At 39.1% G+C, this 25,474-nt stretch overlaps 2 protein-coding genes across 4 annotated transcripts in view; one reads left to right on the top strand and one right to left on the bottom strand.

Annotated features, from left to right (window-relative positions):
- Positions 1-1,846: 1,846 nt before the first annotated feature.
- strap (serine/threonine kinase receptor associated protein) lies at positions 1,847-15,392 on the bottom strand. Its single transcript, XM_061960660.2, has 9 exons — positions 14,950-15,392; positions 14,547-14,682; positions 10,635-10,716; positions 10,484-10,556; positions 10,249-10,348; positions 10,011-10,148; positions 6,825-6,961; positions 5,292-5,441; positions 1,847-3,630 (listed from the first exon to the last, which is right to left on the bottom strand). The coding sequence occupies exons 1-9, from the start codon at positions 15,059-15,061 to the stop codon at positions 3,569-3,571; spliced, it is 990 nt and encodes a 329-aa protein (XP_061816644.1). The 5' UTR covers positions 15,062-15,392; the 3' UTR covers positions 1,847-3,568.
- A 2,472-nt stretch (positions 15,393-17,864) lies between these two features.
- The window catches only part of LOC133606575 (protein bicaudal D homolog 1-like), a 38,499-nt gene continuing 30,889 nt past the window's right edge, over positions 17,865-25,474 (top strand). For 2 of the 3 annotated variants that reach the window (XM_061960661.2, XM_061960663.2), the window contains exon 1: positions 17,865-18,218. In XM_061960661.2, coding sequence (XP_061816645.2) covers positions 17,976-18,218 — 243 coding nt within the window. In that variant the 5' untranslated portion in view covers positions 17,865-17,975. The remainder of the gene's footprint in view (positions 18,219-25,474) is intronic. The other variant, XM_061960662.2, reaches the window with a different exon arrangement.

The following is a 25,474-nucleotide window of genomic DNA, read 5'->3' as shown; positions in this document are numbered from 1 at the left end:
TAACTTCGACGAACATTTTTAGTCAACGCATTTAATTAACACTGCTGTGTTGACCTTTAAAGCAATAATGTGCGTTTTTGTGTGTTGGCCACTTGATGGCACTGTTGGCTCTTATTTCCCTTCTCTCTTTGCAATCAAATGGCTGTTTGTTCATGCTTTGAGTTGATTGATAAGCTTTCTTAGACTTAGACTTCCTTTTTATTGTCATTCAAATTTGAACTTTACAGTACAGATAAGAACAACATTTCGTTACATCAGCTCATGGTAGTGCAGGATAAAAAAGCAATAAGGTGCATATATAAATAAATAAATAGGTTACCGTACAGATAAATATATTGCACTTTTTCACATGCATCCACGTTTATGTATGTATGTTATATTGTCTTTTTTATTCCAGCGAGTTAATCCATTTTGGGGGGAGTTGAGGGGATAATTATGATGCGTTCAAGAGTTTTACGGCCTGAGGGAAGAAGCTGTTACAGAACCTGGAGGTTCTGCTTCGGAGGCTGCGGAACGTCTTTCTAGAGTCCAGCAGTGAAAACAGTCCTTGGTGGGAGTCTTTGCAGATTTTCTGAGCCCTGGTCAGGCAGTGGCTTTTTGCGATCTCCTGGATAGGAGGAAGAGGAGTCCTGATGATCTTTTCCGCCGTCCTCACCACTCTCTGGAGAGACTTCCAGTCTGAGGCATTGCAGGCTCCAGTCCAGACAGAGATGCTGTTGGTCAGCAGGCTCTCTATAGTGCCTCTGTAGAATGTGCTGAGAATGGGGGGAGGGAGCTGTGCTCTTTTCATCCGACGCAAAAAGTGCATGTGCTGCTGAGCTCTTTTTACAAGAGCTCCGGTGTGTAGGGAGCAGGTTATATTGTCAGTTATCTGCACCCCCAGGAACTTGGTGCTGCTTACTTTCTCCACCGCTGTGCTGTTGATGTAGAGTGGAGCGTGGCTGGACTGGTGCTTCCTGAAGTCAACGATGATCTCCTTGGTCTTGTCGACATTCAGGACCAGATTGTTGGTTCTGCACCAGTCAACCAGATGTTTCACCTCTTCCCTGTAGTCCATGTCGTTACGGATGAGGCTCACTACTGTCGTGTCGTCCGCATACTTCACAATGTGGTTAGTAGTGGACCTGGCGCAGCAGTCATGAGTCATCAACGTGAACAGCAGCGGACTCAGGACGCAGCCCTAGGGGGAGCCGGTGCTCAGGGAGATGGCACTGGAGGTGTTGTTGCCCACTCTCACAGATTGGGGTCTGTCTGGGAGGAAGTCAAGCAGCCAGTTGCATATGGGGGTACTGAATCCAAGGGGGGCCAGTTTGCTCACCAAGTGCTGCGGGATGATGGTGTTGAATGCTGAGCTGAAGTCCAGAAACAACATCTGCACGTTTGTGTCCTTTCCTTCCATATGTTCTAAGCTCAGGTGGAGTGCAGAGGATATAGCGTCCTCTGTGGAGTGGTTAGGGCGATAAGCAAACTGGTATGGGTCGAATGTGGGGGGAAGTCTGGAGACAATATATTCCTTTACCAGCCTCTCGAAGCACTTCATTATGATGGGAGTGAGTGCAACGGGGCGGTAATCATTGAGGGAGAAGATTGGACAACGATTCTTAACACAAGCGCAGATATTAAAGGACAACTTTGAGAATATCTTTGAGTAGATCAGCCAGAGCCCAGATTTGAATCCTCTTACTATTCACAACAGATGAAGATTTAGAGGTGTTGCAAAGCGTAATGGTGCAGGAAAGTAACTGGCCAAAGATTGTATGCCTATTATTGGGCAAAAGCATGTGCATACTTTGTGATGTATTAGTTTTTCATACAATACAGTAGAACAATTTTTGAGGAAATACTTTTAATTTTGAAACAAAGCTGTAACAATGTTAAAAAAAAAAAAGAGTGAAGCACCGTGAACAATGCACTAGATCACTGGAAAACACGCAAAACCTTTGTCATTTCCCCACCCTGAAATACCAGTTTATTACGCTGATAAAGTAGTCATTTGAAAATAACTCGTTTTATGTAGGCCTACCACAAATGTAACCTGACTCTCGCCAGATCATTGTAGTTCACCGAGCTCCCGTTAGCACAAATGTACTCTTGCATTGAAAAAGTGAAATTTATATCTTACAAGCATTTTGGCAAATAAGTAACTTTTCATAGCAAGGCGAGAATTAGCCTGAGAGCAATATTTTCCCAACTTGTTTCATATAAATTTATTTTAGAAATATAGCAACAGTTGCATTTTAATATTCAACATCTCATCAAAGCATTAAAATGGGTTTTTTAGTAAAAAAAAAAAAAAAGAAGTGTTAACTGACATGCTGTTATTGTGGGGCATCTTGTTATGGTCACATGACAACTAAAATGTGTCCTCTTAAGAGTTCACGTCAAGTACAAAGCAGTATAATATACATTTCACTATACTTTAGTGTTCTTATGAGGGACATAATTCATAAGGTCCCCAGAGAATTACCGCATCATTTTAAATTATTGTATTGAGTGGGAATTTCCAGTATTGTTCAACATGTTTCATAGTTTTTAAGCCTGGTGTATATCTAAAAATATGCAATTAATAATGAATTTAGTTTATTTTTAGAATATGCACTATGGACAAAAGCACTATGAGAATTTGTCTTTTCAAAACAATCAATCTGAAAGTTATCAATATAATGGTTTTAGGTGTGTTGTATACCATATTTGAGCATATTTAGACAATTGTTCAAATACACCAATGATCTAACAGTGTTGAATTTATTTAACAAGGATTCACCGGCAAAAATAAATAATTGGATTAGCACCGGCAAAAATAAATAATTGGATTAGAAGAAACGATTTAAGAAGTTTATAAAGTAAGAGTAAAAAGTTGTCTTTGTTTCTAAGTGGGGATGAAAGTGCCAATTTATTTAAAAAGATAAAAATTATTAATTATTATATTAATATTCTATCTACAACATGAAATAAAGCCACACTGAAATTGTGTGCATTACCTTGAAATAAAACACATTTCTTTATTTAACCACTGGATCATAAACAAACCCAAAGAAAAAGTGACATTTTGTTTCTTTCCCTTTCCACTTTGTCACAAAACATTCTTTTACTTGTACAATTAACTTTTTTTTCTCTTAAGGCGTGCAACTACTGCAAACTCTTAAAGCCAAAAGTTCCTCACAAAGTTAGCAATATTGTGACCATGAACTGAGAACATAAAAGGTCTTTAGCTGGTTATGAAATACTGAAATATGATATCAACTAAAAGGACAAATGTTTAAGGAGACATACACAACTCGGCTTATCAGAGAGAAAGCAGGCAGCCATGAACAAAACAACCAATAAGCTCTACTGCTTTACTCTGTAGTCCTCCTTGTCCACATGCCTGCATAAACCGTGTGTGTGCACACACGTCTGGGACCGACAAGTCAGCCATAATATCCACATCAGTTCCTGATAGATGGAGATGCTCTGGACTCCGCTCCTTGCTGGGGCCTGAACCCACAACCCTGGACCACCGTTCTGTTTTTTTTGTTGTTTTTTTTTGCAACCTCTGTGTGCATTTTCCAAATAATTTTTCATCTTTTTAGACTTTTATCTCAGGGGGCGTTGTATAAATCTGCTCAGTGTTCTCTGCTCCAAGGTCCTCTGAGGAGTCACACAAAAAGTCAAAAGGTAAAGATTTAGTATTGATAATTGCACCATGAAAAAAATATTTTTAAGAAGTGTTAATTACGCACATTTGTACTTACACCAATGAGTTGGATGGATGTGTTATTTCTTACCCTTCATTGTAAATCATTTTCTATATTGGCACTCCCTACATTGCTGGCTGGTAACACTCTTGCCTTCTGGGCCGTGTAGTTCTTTTGGCTTATGTTACTCACACAGACGACAGATGACTGCAAAATGTCGGCCCTATCTTAGCTTCTGTTTTCTATTGGTTGATACCCGCTCCGGTCTGGTCTGGTACATCGTATTTTGTCGGACCATAGGGCCCACCCGATTATAAGGCGCACTGTCGATGAACGGGTCTATTCACGTCTATTTTCGTACAAAAGGCGCACCAGATTTTAAGGCGCAGTAAAGAGGTCATACTTTGATTTTTTTTTCTACATTTAAAACACTTCCTCGTGGTCTACATAACATGTAATGGTGGTTCTTTGGTCAAAATGTTGCATAGATTATGTTTTACAGACCATCTTCAAGCCGCTTTCTTATCGTCTCTTTAGATGGGCCAATTTGTGGGCGGTCTTATTTACTGAACGTGGCTCCACTTTGACAGCGTTTTCTCCCCGCAATCTTTGTTGTACCGGTAGTTTGTAGCGCTTGCATAACGAGTCTACGTACACATTTAAGTTAGAACTGAACGATACCTTATATTAGAAATGGCAACAGCGGAGGATGAATGTCCCACAACAAGAGGATAGGGAAAGAGCGTATTGACTTAAGGGTTGGCTTCACTGGCGGACGCGCACACATTTTCGAGACTTCAAAATACACAACAGTAGAAACCAATAGTTAAGAAAATTTGTTTTTGCGTAATAGGTCGAAACGAAAAAGCCAGACAATGTGTCTCCTAATAAGTGCCATTTTGGGGTCCTTATCCACACAACATAGTACCCTTATGTTGAAGCACAGTACATCTGACTACGGTAGCCAAAATGCGCCAACAATCCATTAAGCGGTGCGGCTTCGTAGCTTACTAAAGTCATACTAAAACATTGTGACAGATTTTTGAGCTCCGTGTGTAATGTTTTTATTTCTCAAAGAAACATCAACATTTTGAGGTTGCTTGCTTACAAGTACTTGCTTGCGTCATTTATTAAGCAGAGGGTGTCAGCCTGCAGTCCACACTATCTCTTGTGTGACTGCCATCTGCTGGTCACACTTGTCATTATGCCATGTACCAAATACAATTGCTTTGAGGTCGGTAAGCACAACCACAATTAATCCTTACATAAGTGCAAAAAAATAAAAAATCGACAGTGAGGCGCACTGACAAAATTTTAAGTGCGCTTTATCGTCCGAAAAATATGGCACGTTTAACATTGTACTGTTCCAATCACGTAATAGTAAAGATGACTTCCATCCCGCAATATTCCCGTGGTAGTCTCATGACCTATGTGGTTCCAGAAAAAATGTCAGCCTGTAGTCTGCGCTCCACATTGTGCCAGTGTCCCCAATGTTGTATGTTTGTGACTAATGAGTGTTAAAAGCTACAGTTAACATGCTTCATATTACACAACCATTCTCTATCGTTTGCTTTTTGCTAAGAGCAGCTTTTACTATGACAAAAAAAGATTTACCAGGAAGAACACATTTCCAGAGGCCATAGGTTTTCCCCACTGCGGTCTGCCACAGACGAAGAGTGCCGTCCTCAGAGCCGCTGGCGTACAGCTCGCCATCGGGGCTGAAGCGAACAGTGTGCACAGGACCAAAGTGACCTTTGTAGGATTCTAGCAAGAGGAGACAATGGCATTAGGCACATGGACTGCGCTCACTAAACAGATGAAAGTACAAAGATGTACTTTATCGTTACATATATCACAGGCAGAAAGGAGACAGATTACAACCTCCATCCATCCATCCATTTTCTACCGCTTATTCCCTTTGGGGTCGCGGGGGGCGCTGGAGCCTATCTCAGCTACAATCGGGCAGAAGGCGGGGTACACCCTGGACAAGTCGCCACCTCATCGCAGGGCCAACACAGATAGACAGACAACATTCACACTCACATCCACACACTAGGGCCAATTTAGTGTTGCCAATCAACCTATCCCCAGGTGCATGTCTTTGGAGGTGGGAGGAAGCCGGAGTACCCGGAGGGAACCCACGCAGTCACGGGGAGGACATGCAAACTCCACACAGAAAGATCCCGAGCCCGGGATTCAACCCCAGACTACTCAGGACCTTCGTATTGTGAGGCAACCTAAGTAATTTAAATAGGACTTTTCATATAGAACAGGTATATTTATTATTTAAATAAAATGGTTAGGTTAATCTTATTCACACGACAATGTCATTCCTGTCTTGACATGGTCACCTTTATAATGTATCTTCTGCTCTCTGTATCCAATGTGGAGCGATCTCATATTTAAATGGCTAGCGCTGCAACGAACAATTATTTTAATAGTCCACTCGTCAGCGATTATTTTTTTGACCAGTTGAACAATTATTGCTTATGATCTGTACACGTTTGACTTTCACATTGTGTCCACGGCTTGATTTTAACTCATTATATATAGTAAATTCAATTGTAACAAAAGAAACATAATTACCGGTACTGACAAAGACATGGTTTTACTTAATTCCACAAACTACATACCCAAAGTGAAAAAAAAAATCAATAGATTTTAAAGTATAAAATATGTTTTGTAAATATGACATTCAGTGCAAACAGTATTTTTATCCAGTACTGTTATTTAGTTGCAATTATCAAATAATTGCAACTAAATGTAATTATTTTACTCAATAAAAGTGCAAATATAAACTGTCCATCAATTAAAATTTTTATAAAGCAACCTGTCGACAATAACAAAGCTTTTATAATAATGTAGCAGCCCTATAAATGACACGTCTTTCAACTTTGTGGATTCATTTGGAGTCTATTGTTTTCTTAGTTTGGAAGTTTGGAATATGTATTGTGATGGAGTAATTGTAATACGTTCAGCTATGCTACATGTGTGCGTGTAATTGTATTCTTTATCAGCACAATCGCCGCAACACACACACTGTGCACCCCAAATACAACTGTAGAGGAGCGATTGCATTAGTCAACTAATATTAGCCTTGCAGCCCAATCCCCTAACACACGCACACACGTAAAATCAGGTCCTCACCAAGCTCTTCCTTGGTGCTGTAGTCAAATTTATAGAGCTTGAAGTCCTCGCCACCAGCAACAAAAAAGTCCTTATCTGGATGGAGGGATGCCGAGTTGATGGGAGCTGGAGCCTCCACTGCCTTGATCAGGTCCAGGCTGAAAAATTAACATGATTGAATAAAGCAATAAACACTGACAGTAAGTGTTGCCACATCAGTATTATACACAATTTTGTGGGTGGGGTCTTTATCGGCTCATGTTTTGTACAGCAGTATTGCTCCGATGACTGCACTTGCCAATTGTTTTTTTTCTTTTTTTCTTGTGTACTCTCACTTTTAAGCAACCCTCACATTTTTAGAACATCAATTAGCATTTAAGGCTACAGTAGAACTTGCTCAACTAATCCATCCATGTTAACTCATCAAGTCTTCGTACTTGGTGTTGTCACAATGCCAGAATTTCAGGAGTCCAGACGATACCAATGTACTTGTAAATTTAATTAACAATTTTGTTTTTAATATTCTTTCAATATGGTGATAGTGTGACATCATGTAATTTGTAGTGAAATAAGCTAATAAGGCTAAAATATATTTGACTAATCTTTATGTTTGTATTCATTAGAATCAACATTTCAGCCTTTTCTCATTACATTATACATGTTTGCTCTATTTTTACATTTTTGCTGGGTTTTTTTTGTACAATGTGCAAAAATAAAAAAGTCTAGGTCAACAAACGGTCACCGAGCCACACTTGTGGAATAAGTATAGCAGTGGTGTTCAACGTGTTGCCAAATGACAACATTTAGTAATATGTGTGTTCACTTTGCCTCATGTCCAGTTTATGTGACATCACGCGAGTTCACCTCCGTCAGTGTCAACCTTTTCATCGCCTTGACAATGTTGAGTATAGATAGATCACTTTGTGGGGCATACTGCAATATCTTAGTTGTTCAGACAGTAATGTGTTTGTACATGGTTAGATTGGGGCAGTGCCTCTCTATTTTTGGTCTTGGACATCATTTTTTTCATGCCAGTCGTAAATTGAATAAGGATTGAGAGGAGAACCTAATATTTATTATCCGTACAAACCACTTTTTGTGTTGCTGGCACCAGCATCTTAAAGGGGAACTGCACTTTTTTTTTTTTTTGCCTATCGATCACAATCACTATGAGAGAAAACAACACGTTTTTTGTTTTTTTTAAGGATTTTAAAGATGATAAACGCTTGAAAGATGCGGCTAATGGGGGCCACTGATGTAGCCTTCAGAGCCCTCTAAAACAACTTCAAAACCCTCCATCAACGTTTTATATACACACTGCAAGTATATATATAATGTAGTAACAGACACGTTCATAAGAATCTGTAATATGTACAATATTTACCATATTTTGGTCATTTTAATCAATAGCAGGACTTCCTTCTCTGGCGCATTTATTTCCGTTTCCGTAGCAGCGCACATTCGACTTCCGGCATCTATTGTGTGTTCCTACTTCCGAGTGTGTTCTAATAATGGCAGACTTGGTAACAGACAAAAAAAGACAACCATTTTTGGACAAATGACGATTCATAACCTTATCTTTTTGAAGCTGAATATACGAACGGAGGATGGACTGCTGCTTATAGAAGCGAGCACGAAGAAGAGGGTGAAACATTTGGAGCAGACTGAAGCCCAGAGAGTGAGGTCGATGCGATTTGGTCACGCTGCAAATCTGGAACTTTTGAGCCAAGCTATGCCGAATTATTGGAGTGCCCAAATCAACTGGAAACGTCCCCGGCCAGCTTGACCAAACGGACAACTGTCCATCGAGTGAGTCACTATACCATTGTTCATAATACATGCAGCACTTCACCGTACACTACAGTGCATACGCTGTCGGGCTAGCTGTGTACAAACAAAACATGAAATGTGGGCTAATACTTTATAGATACTGTAAAATTATTGTTTATGTTTTTCAGTCAGTACAGATTGTTGTCTGATCGCATTGTGTTGTGCATTACAAATTCAAACGCTTTTCGTGTTGACGTAGAAGCCAGCTTATCTCTTTCCGTAGTTAGCTTTTATGGCACACCAATGTGTTACTACACTACAAAAAGAGTTCCTTAGTGTTCGCTCTTACAATAACAATGTCGCTAAAGTTTTGTTATTATACAGGTTACGGAACGTAAATTAAATATTGTTGGCGATTTTTGAATGCATTTTTAAAGTGATTTAGAGGTAGAAATGATTGCTCCGATTAGCTGCATTGCTAGCCACCTAAAATGAGCCAACCTTTATACTTTAGAAAGCGAAAAAAAACAAAAACCTTTTGTCTTCTTGTCTCTCATAAGTATTGTGAACAATAGGCAACATTCCAAATAAAAGTGCAATTCCCCTTTGATGCCATCAAGCTGAAGACTTGTGTATTGTTTTTCTCACACCACTCCTTGACACCTTATCTTTACTTTGTCATATTTCCTGGTTGAGCCTGTTGATTATTTCGAGCAGTGCTGCCACCAAGCTGGAGGCTTGTGTATCGCTCAAGAATTAAAAAAGACGCTAATACTGCAAGTCTCTTGCCTCTCAGGCCCCCAATGACACTTCACCAAGATCCCCCTTGATTGGGGTATGATTTTTCTTAATAGGGAAATAAATGAATGTCTTGCGTTCATGTTAGCATTCAATCCAGCTAGCAAGCATAAGTTTATCAAAGTGTGGTTATCAATCAGTTTTTCAAACATTTTAGTTTAATACGATAATATTAACAGTTGAATTTTACCACTGTTTTTTATTGTTACATCCCTACTACACTGCGACACTTCCATTATGATTTGTTTATGAGCGAAGGCGAACCAGAAGCGCTAAATCTGCGTTTGTAACAGGCTTCTACTAGTAAATAAATATATGAAAACATTGTATTTCTTTTTTTTTTTTTTTTAAACAACAGGATTTCTACTTTGGCACTGACTTAGAATTGAGGCGGCTTACAAAAGAAAGTGTTTGATACTGAAAAACGCAGGTATCTATGTATTTTTGTGTGTTGGTATCCCACTCTTTATTGAAGTATAAATACTTTTGACAACCTTAGTTGTGCTCATTCGTAAAACATTTTCTTGTAAATTAAATAAAAACAATGTTTGCATGACAACACCTAGTTATCATATTTATGGATGAATAAATCCTTCAACTATGGCAGAAAGTGGACAATATGGTGAGAGTGGTACAAACCTGAGAGCATTGTAGAATGCGATGGTCTTGCCGTACGTGATAACAAGGATCTCCCCGTCAGCCACGTACTCCATGCTACTCACGGACGCATCAAAGGCCAGCGTCTTCACCACCTCCATGGAGGTCCTGTCCCAGAGTCTGGTCGTCCCAAATAACCCAATGACATCACCATTAGCCTAATCAGTGAATGATTAGTGGTAACATGTTAATGTAAATGAAGAGCGGCCACTTCACGGACCGTATGGATTTATCATCTGCAGCCGAGATGATCTGTTTGTCGTTGTTAGACCACAAGGACTTTTTGATGGCTGAAGTATGACCGGCAATCTCCTGTGGTGCTGAACATACAAAAGGAGGACAACATTTGTAAAACAAATATCAGGGTTTGCGTTTCGATTGAGCTTTCAATAGGGGGCAGTGCTCTACTGCAATGAAGGAGATCCATAAAGAAGCAGATGTTTGCATTCACTCACCTGCATCAGGGCTACCGAGGTCATAAATCCGCAGAAGCTTGTCGTTGCCTCCAGTCAACAGGCAGGTGCTGTCCTGTGAGGTGTCACAAAAGTAAATTATTATTTTTAACTGGGACATTTCAAAATTACATCCATAGGATACCCCACCCACCTGAGTAAAGGTGACACTCTTGACAATGTGTTTGTGTGCCAGTGTGAGGACTTCATCGCCACTCACTGCATCCCACACTTTTCTGCAAAGCACAATATTTAACGCAAAATATTTAAATTGGATTATTTGTCATATATGGAGTCAATTACAGGTATCTTTGAGGCACATTTAGCAACGCGTATGCATCACATTAGGACAGTGGTGTCAAACTCCTATTTAGTGGTTGTAGGGCTGGGCGATATATCGATGTACTCGATATATCGCGGGTTTGTCTCTGTGCGATATAGAAAATGACTATCGTGATATTCGAGTATACGTTCTCACGCAGTTGCTTTTCGCTGCGGGGTATTAAACTGCATGCGTTTCTCACTCTTTCCTGTCTCTCCTTCTCACAGAGACTTTAAAACAAGCGCAACTTCTTACATACGTCACATACTGTCACGTGAGCAACGTCACACGCTCCCGCGGAGCGAGAGGTAGTGACATGGTAACGTTAGCTGTGATGCTAACAGCTAACGGTGTGGTTTGAGTGGTAATACGAGAGAAAGAAGGTGCGAATCTGGTAACAAATGGAGGAATAATTAATTCCCAAGAAAAACAGCACGGGGTCCATCGTCTGACGGTGGTTTGGCTTCAAGCGGGAATATGTCTTTACATGTCAACATCTACGTTCGGTGCCACACCAACTAACTGCCGAAGCAACTATTTCCACATCAACACCGTAGGACATATACTATTTGATATGCAGCTCATTTTTATGTGACACTTATTGAAATATCTTGTGTGTCATCATGCACAAAAGTGCACTTATAGCTTGCTTTAAAATGTCTCTGACAATCTTCCACTTTCTGTTTTGGAAGTGACATGAATGTTTGTGCCACTGCTTAATAACTGTTTCATAAATACAGTTTTGCTAAATTGACTTAGTTGTGATTTCCCTCTCTGCATGAAAGTTTAAAATGAGCATATATAATGCAGTATGAACAAGAATGTTTTAATGTAGACACATAGAATCATCATACTGCTGTGATTATGTATCAAGTGTTCATTCAAGACTAAGGCAAAATATCGAGATATATATCATGTATCGCGATATGGCCTAAAAATATTGAGATATTAAAAAAAGGCCATATCGCCCAGCCCTAAGTGGTCATCTACATAACTTCAGAGTTTATTGTAATTGCAGCTCGTGCACTCTGGCCGGCTAATTTAAATGTATTATGGCAACCTTGGATCCCGCTAGACACAGCAATAAATTAAATAAAGGTGCAGACACAAAAATGACAGCGCAACAAACACACAGAGCAACTTCCTGTAAGCAAGCTTATGTGTCTCTGACCATTTTATGGGAAACTCAACCATAAGGTATTTTTCTTGGCTCTAAAGATGGTCGCACTCCCTCCCATCTCCATGTCTGTCCTGCTTGCTTCTTTGTCCTCTCCTGTCTTGTTTAACTTTCTTGTAGCCTCTTTTTGCACTGCTCTACAAAATCTGCCTGTCTGTCGGAACGGTTGTGGCTGGACACACGGCGGACAATTCAATATGATTTTTGGGGTGACAAGTCAAAATCGATTCTCAATTCAGCATGATTTTCTTAATGTATTAATTGGTGATGAGACATTTTCAAAACAGGTTATAGGTTTGAAAAGATCCTTTTGGTTCTATAAAGATGTCCTAAAAACATTTTTTTTTAAATGTAATATTATAGGTTGCAGCCAGTCACGTGACTTTTGAATGGAAGTAAACAAAGTGGTGGGCCACCAAACCAACATGGCTACTTTTCAGCAAACAGTGTGTGAACTATAAGAGTACGCAAGGGGCTTAGATTTTACCACTTAAAACAGATACAAGCAAAAAAAACTAAATAATGGAATCTGTCCCGATACGTTATAAAAAAAAGATTTGTCGAGTGAGCTCAAGAATTCTCTGTTGGTCGCGCTCCCAGACATGTCGAACTATCTGGTGCTCCAGACATCATTCTACATGGCAAAACACATGAAAACAAGGAAAGGCATGGAGGTCTACAACTTCTTTGTGTGGGCCTGGTTCAAGGAAATTATAACTCTCCCTAATAAATATGCATAATTTTGCTCAAGTAAGGTTGCATTTCATGATTTATCTTAGCGTCACAGCCATGTTTGTTGCCTTGTTGGTGCACGCCCCGTTTACGAGTTTTCCCCCGTCTTTATCAAAATATAACTACAAATGTCAACGTTGTGTATGTGCTGAAAGCTGAGCATATGATTGCTGCCTTTGGTAAAAGCTTAACTATTTTAGGCTTTGGTCACATTTGATTTATTTTATTCAGACTCGGCGAGTTGGTGGTTTACGAAACACTTGTAGCAAAAATGTGTTTTAAAAACTCCTAAACAAGATAAAATACAAATAATACCAAGATTAATACTTAAATAGGAAATACTAAATGTTAAAAGTATAATAAACAAACCTTTAACAAAGTGATCAGCGCAAACTCATGTGTTCTTCGACTCGATCTGCTGCTTTGGACTGGAGTGTGTACCACTTTTCTCATTGTCTTTTGTAAAATCTTGACATCTTTCGCCTTTCTTGAATACATCTTGAGGAACTCTGACAAAATGTTTATCCTTTTCGCGATCTGAATGGCCTAAAACAACAAAAGCATAGGGCATTTTTCTTCTAAACAGGCAAATTGTTCGCTGGCCCACCACTTTGAGCCTCGCAATGTTAATGAGCCGGACGTGACGTCTGGTGAGTACAACCTATTAAAAAAATAAAAATATATTTATCGGGGTGAATTTAGCTTTTTATGTACCCCTTCATACTTTTATCTTGCAGCTTACTTTGCGCTGAACAGAAAGTCACTGTTGTAACTAAAAGGTAGTTAAGTTATCACACTGCTTAGCAATATTCAGTCCCTCCAGGATTTTGCGATTTTTGTGTGTGATGGCCCCCACCTAAAATACCTGAATTCCCGGCAGCTTTGCAGAAAGCTGCAGCAAAAGTTGCAATGTTCTGAGGCGTACTTTTTTCAATAACATTTATACAACTCGTGACTTTATGAATTGGCTATCAATGTTTTAGGTTTTCCTTGGAACCTTAACCTCAAAAAGCACATGATTTAAATGTAAAAAATGTATTTAAAACAAATACTGTATCAATGTTGTACTCGTTTTATACCAAACAGACCTTAAGGTACACACCATGTTTATATACTACATTACCTAAAAAGCTTAGCGCCATAAACATGAACCAGAAGTTGGTTTGAGGTACGCTGGAGGACGACAATTGTTTTGAGTAATAAGAATTGTTCTGTTACACGTTGCTGTTCCTGCTTCATCTACACAGGAACAAACTTAAAAGTTAAAGTACCCATGATTGTCACACACACACTAGGTGTGGCGAAATTATTCTCTGCATATGACCCATCACCCTTGATCATCCCCAGGGAGGTGAGGAGAGCAGTGAGCAGCAGCAATGACGCGCCCAGGAATCATTTTTGGTGATTTAACCCTCAATTCCAACCCTTGATGCTGAGTGTCAAGCAGGGAGGTAATGGGTCCCATTTTTATAGTCTGTAGTATGACTCGGCCGGGGTTTGAACTCACGACCTACCAATCTCAGGGCGGACACTCTAACCACTAAGTTTTGATTACATCCATGACATACACATTTGAGCACCGCGCAGAGTCTAATTTTATTATAAAGTTGCGAGGCCGTGCATAATTCGAATTTTACGTCGACCATGTGTGTCTACGTTCACTTACTGTAAGTGGCCACTTTTCAGTAATAAGAACAACACGGTGGACCAGGACTTAATAAGCTGGTTAACTTAAGAGGGTTGTTAACTTATAATGGGTTCCACTGTATCCATTTAGGCATTGCACTATATAAAGCCTTACGATACAGGCCTGATTATACAGTCACCCCACTCACGCAGAGAAATCGGCTGCAGCAGTGGCTGCTTTGGTGGCGTCTGTGTTCAGAGTGGCTCCCCAGACAGCGCCTTTGTGACCCAGAAACGTTCCAATCCAGTCTCCTGTGTCTCCCTGGCGCAACATGGGCTTGCCATCTAACATAAGAAAACACATGCTTTGGGTGAAACATATTTTGACACAAATGACTTTATTCTGCAATCAACAGGTGTAGCTATGCATATAAATCAAACCAGAGAGATGTTTTATTCCATTTAAATTGCTGTGAAACAGGTAAGTTATAGACTTAGTTATCTTCTAACACGATACTTACTAATCAAATAAAACAGTGAGTCAGCATATTTTGGGGTCATGCAGTGACACCAATAACATTTATATGTGAATGAATGTTATGGCAGTCTCACCTTTGCAGGCGCTAATGAGGAAGTAGCCATAGGGGGTGATTCCACTAAAGGCCAAGTCCACCACAGGCCGGGTGTGACCAGAGCAGGTGAGTGGGGTTTGTCTCATCGCCATGGTCCTCCAGCCGGCCGGGTGACGCTTCTCACTCGGGTAGCACTAACGCTGGCTAACTAGCTGGCTAAGCTAACGGCGAATGGAAAAGACACGCTCTAAGTTTGCCCGGCGATATCCGTTGTACAGGAGCTACAATTTGCTGTTTTTGGTATACACAGATGAAAATGAAAGGCGTAATTTTGTGTCTAACTTTAAACGGCGAGTCTCCCTCCCCAGCAAAGGAATGGCTACCGTGCTAATAGCTACAACATAGCAACTAACTAGCAACGTGCAATGTGTTCCATCTGCTGTGGGGGTGATCTACCCCGTGTTCCTCCAGTCACAGAAGGATTTCACTCCGGGAAATTTTCAAAATAAAACTGTAGCGTGACTTAACATATTTTATAAAGCGCTGTGATTGTCACTTACAGTACTATGCCTCAAATTAGTAACCTCAGCTAAATGTATTAATTTAATAGATTATTTTATGCATTGTTGATTGTATTAATATTGTTGTTCTTATTATTTTAAATTACAATATTGCCACTAAAGAAAATGGTTAGTTTGATGAACATAATGTGCTTTTATTTTGAAGGTAACCCCTCATGGGTCCTGTGTCCGCTACTATCTATCTCAGGTGCCTGGTGGTGTACTGCTCCCTGCTGGACACTAAACTCTGTCAAGATACATTATAATACCAAATACTAGTTGTGTTTACAGTACAGCATTCTAGTTGTGTTTATAGTACAGTAAATTGTTTGTTTTTGTAACTTCGTGTTTTCTAAGAGGACCAAATTTGCTGTAGCAACTTCCCCTATATGGCAGTGTGTCAGGTAAATACAAGCTATTTTGCTAAAGTATGATTTTTTTAAATCATTATTAAGGTCAATTTAAATACATCCATCAATTCTAATGCGTTACTGTGGTGTCAAATAATACAATTTATCTATTCTGCCCATATTCATTCAATTAATGAATTTCAAACAAGCTTTCGGAAAACATGGGAGGTTTTAGGGGAACTGGTTTTTTTTAATTAAAATTTTGCCCAACGTTCACAATCATTATTTTGAAATAAATAATTCAATCAATCAATCATTATGAGAGAAATGACGATGGATGTTATTTATAGAATGTTTTTGCATTCTGAATATTAAATAAACATAATATAATAGACATAATATAATATATCTGTATATATATTATTCTGTACACATATTATGTATATATTCGTATATATGTTAGATTTTGTATCGCTATATTAGTCTATTTATACCTGCATTGTCCTTTCCATTCTTAAACTTTCCATCATTGTAACTGAGCTACTGTGTTGAACAATTTCCCTTGTGGATCATTAAAGTTTGTCTAAGTCTAAGTCTAAGTCTAAATGCGATCAGAAGTCCGCTTACAATGGAAATTATGAGAGCCGCTCTATTTCGCCTACAAAGCCCTTACAAAAACATCCAAACACCTCCATTGAGGTTTTATATACATGACGTAGTAACGGACACATTTAAAAAACTTTTAATATTTACGTATTTTGATCATTTTAGGCATACACGGTGCATTTTTTTTTTTTTTTTTAAAGCGGATGCTTTTTCTTCCATCACTGATTACTGCTCATTGCAGACTTCATGAGAGCCAACATATACAAATAAAACATCACTTACTGTACAATGTCTGCTGTCATTAGGATGCAGACTGCTCAGATGTTCATATACTTTTAGATGAAGAATTACCATAATCCTCACGGCGAAAAGTATTTTTGTGTCGTTCTCGCGATGTCCTCCGACTTCTTCTGTCCAGGTGAGATGCATAATTTATGATCTACAATACACTTCCTGCAGGAAGCGAGAAAACACGTCGAAATTGTACACAGACTAGTGATCACAGCGCCGCTAATAGTTCATCTGTGTTAGCGCTTATAATAACAATATCACTAATTCTTGGTTAATATTCAAATCACATAATGTAAATGGAGTGTTGTTGGTGGTTTTTATGGTTATTCATTGGATTTTATGGGCGAAATAGAGGACCTCCCACGTTTATTTGCAAGTTAGAATGCCATCCATCCATCCATCCATTTTCTACCGCTTGTCCCTTTCGGAGTCGCGGGGGGTGCTGGAGCCTATCTCAGCTGCATTCGGGCGGAAGGCGGTGTACACATAAAATAAAAAAATACATCCGATGTCATATCTTTCATTATGATTGTGAATGATATTCAAAATTCCCAAAACAGTGTAGTTCCCCTTTAAATTGCCATAGAAAGTGATGTGATATGTTTGTTATAACAATGCTAATACATGTCACTTTTTAGTTTTGGTTCAATTCTAAGTGTGTATGTAGTACACAAAAAAAGTGTCAAGAGAATTGCATTATCCTCTTTGAAGATTTTTGCTATGGTTAGTGCCTGTTCTGTCACACTACTTAGGGGTGGGCGGATCAATACAAATAGCGATAGTATCGATGCCGAGATCAAAATCTTCGCTGTAGTACCGTTATAAACAAGGTAATATGACACAATTTGTTATTCCATTGTCTTTTACTGTAAATTGTTCAAAAGTTAGTGTGTGATCATTCTTTAAGTTGTTAGACCAAACTATTTTACGTTATTTGTTTTGGATTATAATCTTCATTAACAAATTAAAAGCAAAATCATCTAATGGTATCGGCGTTGTGACTACTGACCCTGTATGCACATGGTATCGAATAGACGCCAACCCTTACAGTATTGCCCCCTAGTGATGTGGTCTTTACAATAAATGTGGTCCACAGCTGGATCCAACAAAGGGGATCGTAAAGATCCGCATCACATGGCTGAAGATGACTCAACCTTAGTGGATATTCATGAATTTTTATTGTTTCCTACATAAGAGCTAAAGCAGACTTTCCTCCCTCCTCACGCCGCGTCTTCCAGCTCGGAGGAAGGAGAAGGGCGATGGCCGCCGGTGGGGCAGCAGCAGGAGGATGCGGAGACACGGTGGAGCAGTGCCGAGCCGAGGTGGAGCGTCTAAGCCGGGAGCTAGCGGAGGCCAATCGCGAGAAGATCCGGGCGGCGGAGTGCGGACTGGCGGTGCTGGAGGAGAACCAGAACTGGAAGCAGCAGTACGCCGAGCTGGAGGCCGAGCAGGAGGCTCTGAGGCAGGAGCTGGACCAGCTGCAGGAGGTGGGAACAACAGCGGTATGGCATAATAGTTTGGAAGAAAGAAAGTATAGCTACATTATTATTATGTAGAATTTGAAAAGTTGCATTTTAGGAAACATGCCGGGGAGAATAACTTTAATATACTTTTATGATATACCTGTACTATTTGTACTGTGGTATAGAGATGTTAACAATGCAGTAACAAGGCAAAGGTGTCATGTGTTCACCTGCATGCTCAGGTAATGCAATATTGCATTGGTTGTAATATTGATTGCAATATTTCATTAGCATATTTCATTGGTTGTAATATTGATTGCAATATTTTAACGGATTGCAATATTTTAACGCATGTCCAAATGATATTTGTTGCAATATTGCGTTGGCTATGATTCCAATATTGTTACAATTATTTAAATAATATTTAAGCAATATTGCATTGGTTGTAATATTGATTGCAATATTGTAACACATGTCCAAATAACATTGATTGCAATATTGCGTTGGTTGTATATTGATTGCAATATTGTAACAAATATCCAAATAATATTGTTTGTAATATTGCGTTGTATATGATTGCAATATTGTTATAAATATGCAAATAATATTCATGCAATATTGCATTGGTTGTAATATTGATTGGAATATCTTAAGAAATATTCAACTAATATTGATTGCAGTATTGCACTGGTTGTAATAATAATTGCAATAATGTAAAACATATCAAAATTATATTGATTGCTATATTGCATCGGTTGTGTATTGATTGCAATATTGTAACAAATATCCAAATAATATTGATTGCTATATTGCATCGGTTGTGTATTGATCACAATATTGTAACAAATATCCAAATGATATTGATTGCAATATTGCATCGGTTGTATATTGATTGCAATGTTGTTTAAAATATCCAAATGATATTGATTGCTGTATTGCATTGGTTTTAATAGTGATTGTATTGTAATAATTGTATTTATTGGAATCTCATATATATATATATATATATATATATATATATATATATATATATACATAAATACCTATATACATTTATGTGTATATATATATACACTGTATATACACATCCATCCATTTTAAATAAATGATAAATGGGTTGTACTTGTATAGCGCTTTTCTACCTTCAAGGTACTCAAAGCGCTTTGACACTACTTCCACATTTACCCATTCACACACACATTCACACACTGATGGAGGGAGCTGCCATGCAAGGCGCTAACCAGCACCCATCAGGAGCAAGGGTGAAGTGTCTTGCTCAGGACACAACGGACATGACGAGGTTGGTACTAGGTGGGGATTGAACCAGGGACCCTCGGGTCGCGCACGGCCATTCTTCCACTGCGCCACGCCGTCCCAATTTTCTTCTGCTTGTCCCTTTCGGGGTAGCGGGGGGTGCTGGAACCTATCTCAGCTGTATTCGGGCGGAAGGCGGGGTACACTCTGGACAAGTTGCCACTTCATCGCAGGGCCAACACAGATAGACAGACAACATTCACACTCACATTCACACATGAGGGCTAATTTAGTGTTGACAATCAACCTATCCCCAGGTGCATGTCTTTGGAGGTGGGAGGAAGTACCCGCAGGGAACCCACAGGGAACCCACACAGTCAAAGGGAGAACATGCAAACTCCGAACTCGGGAATCGAACACAGGACCTTCGTATTGTGAGACACATGCACTAACCCCGTACCGCAGTGCTGCTCCTACTATATATATATATATATATATATATGTCTTAATAAGGTTATCCAAAAAATAGTGCTCGATACCGTAGTAGAGCGCAATATATGTATGTGTGGGGGAAAAAAATCACAAGACTATTTCATCTCTACAGGCCTGTTTCATGAGGGGGGTACCCTCAATCGTCAGGAGATCTCCTGACGATTGAGGGTACCCCCCTCATGAAACAGGCCTGTAGAGATGAAATAGTCTTGTGATTTTTTTTCCCCACACATACATATATATATATATATATATATATATATATATATATATATATATATATATATATATATAGTAGGGGCAGCACTGTGGTACGGGGTTAGTGCATGTGTCTCACAATACTGTGCATCGGTTGGGAACATCTCTGCGCTGCTGACCCGTCTCCGCTCGGTATGGTTTCCTGCTGACCCCACTATGGACTGGACTCTTACTATTATGTTGCATCCACTGTGGACTGAACTCTCACAATATTATGTCAGACCCACTCGACATCCATTGCATTCGGTCTCCCCTAGGTGGGGGAGGGTTACCCACATATGCGGTCCTCTCCAAGTTTTCTCATAGTCATTCACATCGACGTCCCACTGGGGTGAGTTTTTCCTTGCCCTTATGTGGGCGTACCGAGGATGTCGTTGTGGCTTGTGCAGCCCTTTGAGACACTTGTGATTTCGGGCTATATAAATAAACATTGATTGATGATTGATTGATATATAATTTCTGTATAATTTGGAACATTATGTATGTAAGGAAACTGGCATGTAGTTTGTGAGTTATTTGTTGTAAACAAAAAATTAATTGAAAAAAATACATTACTGATACAATATATGTACGTATCTCTATGATAACCTTTTTTTAATATGTAATTTACAAAATGGATGAATGGATATGGATTCCATTGCAGCCAGTAGATGATTTTGATTTTGTTTCAATATCAATTATTTCTTGTTCTGTCACTTCAGTGAGGAACATTGAACGGGCTTACCTGCCTGTGGCATCAGTCCGATCCTCAAATTGATGAGGGATTGTTGATCTTTCCTTTCTCCATTTAGTGTAATATTTACTAAGTAGTTACTGAACCGTCCAACCTTTTCTTTAATATTGTCATTTTCATCGATTCAAATATTGTGAGTAGCCTGCTTTCTTGATAATTGTTCTTAATTACTGTACCCCTGATTGCTTTAATTTTGAGTATTTGAATTAGTGAATGTATTGACAATTTTGATATTCTACTAGGTCCAGTCATTTTGGCATGCAATTCCAAATATCTACTGTATGAGAAATCCTCACGTTTAAAAATGACCATTTTGGTTAGTTGAGGTGTCTATTATGAATACCGTTATTTAAAGAAACATAGCCTTAAACTTCCTTTAAGTTTAAGTTTATTTATCTTTATACTTTCACTAGTTTCTTTATGTTAGATAAGGTGTTACTTTATGTTTTAATCATGGTCTTTACAGCAAGAGGTAGCCTTAGATTGCTTTGTCAGTAAAGCTGTAATGAGCTTGCCGCAGCTTGCTGCTAATTACCTCACTAGGAGCTTGTCGTTTTGCATAGTGCATTGACCCTGCATGGATGGCAATGTTCAACAAAGAGGACAAAAAAAACACGGTGCAAAGTGATGCTTTTGAGGTTTTTATTAGAGTAAGAAAAACAAAAGCGTCAACAAGCCAAGCTCCTCTTTTGTAAGATGAGATGAATCACGCTGTAATGTGAAACTGAAGGTACACTATTCTGCTGAATCTGAGTTTTATGTGGCCTGCTCTTGTAGTACAGATACAAATACAGTATGTCATCGTCAAAGAGGAGTGGAACCCGTTATTAATTATTTCCATAGGGTCAGTTGAAAACCGAATTTTATGAAAATCAAAACAAATCTTTCTAAAGGAAACAATGTAAATTCAATTAATTTGTTCCAGACGGGCAGCGAAGGAAGAGGAGTTAGTGCGTCTGCCTCACAATACAAAGGTCCTGAGTAGTCTTGGGTTCAATCCCGGGCTCGGGATCTTTCTGTGTGGAGTTTGCATGTTCTCCCGGTCACTGCGTGGGTTCCCTCCGGGTACTCCGGCTTCCTCCCACCTCCAAAGACATGCACCTGGGGATAGGTTGATTGGCAACACTAAATTGGCCCTAGTGTGTGAATGTGAGTGTGAATGTTGGCTGTCTATCTGTGTTGGCCCTGCGATGAGGTGGCGACTTGTCCAGGGTGTACCCCGCCTTCCGCCCGATTGTAGCTGAGATAGGCTCCAGCGCCCCCGCGACTCCAAAGGGAATAAGCGGTAGAAAATGGATGGATGGATTGTTCCAGACGCCCAAAAATGTTAACACAAAACACTTTTTACTGGAAGTAATTAGTTTTACATGCAGAAAACAATGTAAAATGCATATAAATGACGAATTTAATGGCTACATGGATGTTTAACATCAGACGATGGCTGCGTTTTTGCGCACCCCTCCTCCCCCGATCTGCGCACCTGTCATGAATCAAAAGAATGCTGAAACATAATTGTGCATTGAAAAAAACATTTCACTTGAGTAAAATCGTTAACCTAAATAACGCTAATTTTTTTGTATTTTGTCATTTAATATACAGTAATACCTTAGCTTACGAGCTTAATTGGTTCTGTGACAGAGCTCTTATCTCAAAACACTTGTATCTCAAAGCAAGGTTTCCCCTTGAAATAATTGAAATCAATAGTTTTTGGTGCTTGACGCACCTAAAACAGCACACTTTTAACATGTAACATGCCTTTTAAAACAAAAACAAACTTTTAGTTAAGAAATATTGTGTAAAACAATACAATAGAATGTGCTTCTCACAACCACAGTCGTTTGTTTGTAGTAATGCAGTTTACGTTCTCTGTCAAACACACCATCGGCAGCTTTTCCATTTTTTCAAAGAGAACAATTTTGATATTATTTTAACATCCTTGCTGGTGTTGGACTCATTCTGCTTCAGTATGGTGCAGACTATACGTAATATTCAACATATTTCAAAACACTCTTAAGTTGAGGTACCATGGTACCAGGTACATGTTTTAGACTACAATAGATAGAATGTATGATTTATTAGGTTATTTTTGGCTGGGAAACTAAAAGTGCTCCGAGCGTGCTTTGTGGCACTTCATTTTCAACATCTTCACATGAATCTTGACGATGTGGGGACGACTAAATGGTCGAGGGTGTAATGAACGAATTTGGGAACGTAAGTGAAGTGTGACCACTTTTTCAGTCATAAAGAACTTTTTAAAAACGTAACTTTTTCAATAATATTGATATACGGTGAGTGGTTATTACATTGTTTTTAAACTTCCGTCTCAAGCTGGTCCGTTGGCAAACTTGCTCCGCTGTCACTTACGTTTTGTTCGTCGCAACTTTCGTGGTTAAAGTTAGGTTGTGGCTTTATATTATTGTTGTGTGTCATTTTCTTTTTTTTTATGCTTTAACAGTCGTGCTGTAGCTGAGAGTTTTTGTGTTGCTGTGGCGTTTGCATTTGGTATGACCATTGTCGACCACCATCTGCCGTTTCAGTTTTGATGACCCAACAATCGGTCAGACAGACGTTTAAGTGCTAAACTTTATATAAAGTTTGCCGTTCCTAAATCAAATGTTTTCATTATTTTAGAATCTATAAAATTGATTAATTGCCTTTCAAAATGATGTTAGCTCGATACCTATTCCGGAAGGCCAATTTGCTAAGATATACTTGAAATTTCTGAATATAAGTCGATCTATTGATATATCAATCAATCGTTACACTCCCACTATTGCTGTTTGCTACAACTTTATTAGGCACTCTGGTGGATTATTTTGCAGCCATACTCAATAAAAAAGCACAGAGATTGAGTCACCTACATGGGTTTAATTGTACGAAAACCGAGGAATGTTTTTGGCAAAAACTTTTGCCTGAAACATATTAACTGCTATATAGTAATAGTTTTTGGGCAACAGAGTAATAGCACGATGGTCAGTTAGTACGTCGGCCTGAATTCAACATTTATTTGTGCATGTATTTTCTCCGTGATAGTATAGGTTTTATGGACACAGGAAACAATGAGTAGACAGACTACACTATGATGGGGACTTTGACAGACTCGCTACTTATGAGCTCAGGTGATCACCAAGACAGTACGAGATGATAAAGTATTGGGTCTTGATGCACTGCTTACACACAGAAGAACAGAAGAGGTGATTGGCAATATTGACAGATGATTTAAACATGAATGTTTGGCACTACTCAGTGGCCTAGCGGTTTGAGTGTCCGCCCTGAGATCGGTAGGTTGTGAATTTAAACCCCGGCAGATTCATACCAAAGACTATAAAAATGGAACCCATTACCTCCCTGCTTGGTACTCAGCATCAAGGGGTGGAATTGGGGGTTAAATCACCAAAAAATGATTCCCGGGCGCGGCGACCGCTGCTGCCCACTGCTCCCCTCACCTCCCAGGGGGTGAACAAGGGGATGGGTCAAATGCAGAGGACAAATTTCACCACATCTAGTGTGTGTGTGACAATCATTGGTACTTTAACTTAACTTTAACAAAATGTGGCTGTTTATGTAGAGGATCTGGCCATATATGTCATGGTCTACCTATGTCATAGTGCTGATATGCTAAAGGTCTTAAGTGTTGTACGTGCATACAAATGTTTACAATTTGATTTTTCACTAAGGTTATAATTCTCTTCTTTTTCTGAGAAGAATTGTTATGCATTTTTGGGGAGCAGGTTATAGTTAGCTTTGTGCATAATCTTAGCTGTTTCCGCACATGTGACCCTAATGATGACAGAGTGAATGATTTGATTAGTTTTTTTAATGTATTTTAAAACCATTGGGTTTATTATTAATTTACATAAATCAAATTTGTTTCATTTGGTTTGACTGACAATTATGCATCACATTAGGTTCCTTACTCTGTTTAAATCGAAGTTAATAACAATTATATACGTAATCAAAACTATTTTTCCGTATGTCTTGCATGTATGGAAAAAATTGGCAATAAGGAGTCTTTGAAATAGATGTAAATATTTGGTCAAAATATTTTTTTGAGTGTAGTTAAAACAGTACAGTCATTTTTAAAACAAATCCTACAACTTTCACACAGTACTGTACTCAAACCATTGTGTTAGACTTAGGATTTAAGGTATAATCAATAAAGGCTCTGTCTGCTGTAAATCAGCGCTGTAATGTAATGAGTCTTGTTTTGTAGATCTTTAGCCTTGGTCATGTTCAAATGGAGCTTGAATGCGTTCCAACGGTAGTGAAGTGTTGGTGATATACAGTATTTGGTGAGCATCAGTGCTAAAAACAGAGTAGGAGGCGGAGCACACGCCCCACAGGGATGTTCTGTTACTCGTGTGTGATGTCACAGCCAATGATGTGGCTCTCTGCTCGGGATGTTGTCATCGGACACTCCTTGTCAGCTCACTGCCATCCTGATGGAGGTTTTAGGGTAATACTGGAATCAGTCTAGTATCAAACCAATACTACTGTAAGTCTGTGATGGACAGTGGAACTTGTTTATGCTGACAACCCGTGTATGTATACCAGCTGA

Source organism: Nerophis lumbriciformis, linkage group LG05 (genome assembly GCF_033978685.3).
Source record: "Nerophis lumbriciformis linkage group LG05, RoL_Nlum_v2.1, whole genome shotgun sequence".
Lineage (NCBI taxonomy): Eukaryota > Metazoa > Chordata > Actinopteri > Syngnathiformes > Syngnathidae > Nerophis > Nerophis lumbriciformis.
The sequence above is the reverse complement of the archived record's forward strand: the minus strand, read 5'-3'. Positions and strand labels throughout refer to the sequence as shown.

What these genes read in the sequence shown, in the direction of transcription:
- strap (XM_061960660.2), bottom strand. Translation starts at nt 15,061, where the DNA reads ATGGCGATGAGACAAACCCCACTCACCTGCTCTGGTCACACCCGGCCT. An exon ending in CCTCATTAGCGCCTGCAAAG is followed by an intron (nt 14,683 to 14,949) that starts GTGAGACTGCCA and finishes TTCTTATGTTAG; the next exon opens with ATGGCAAGCCCATGTTGCGC. An exon ending in CCTCGGTAGCCCTGATGCAG is followed by an intron (nt 10,349 to 10,483) that starts GTGAGTGAATGC and finishes TTGTATGTTCAG; the next exon opens with CACCACAGGAGATTGCCGGT.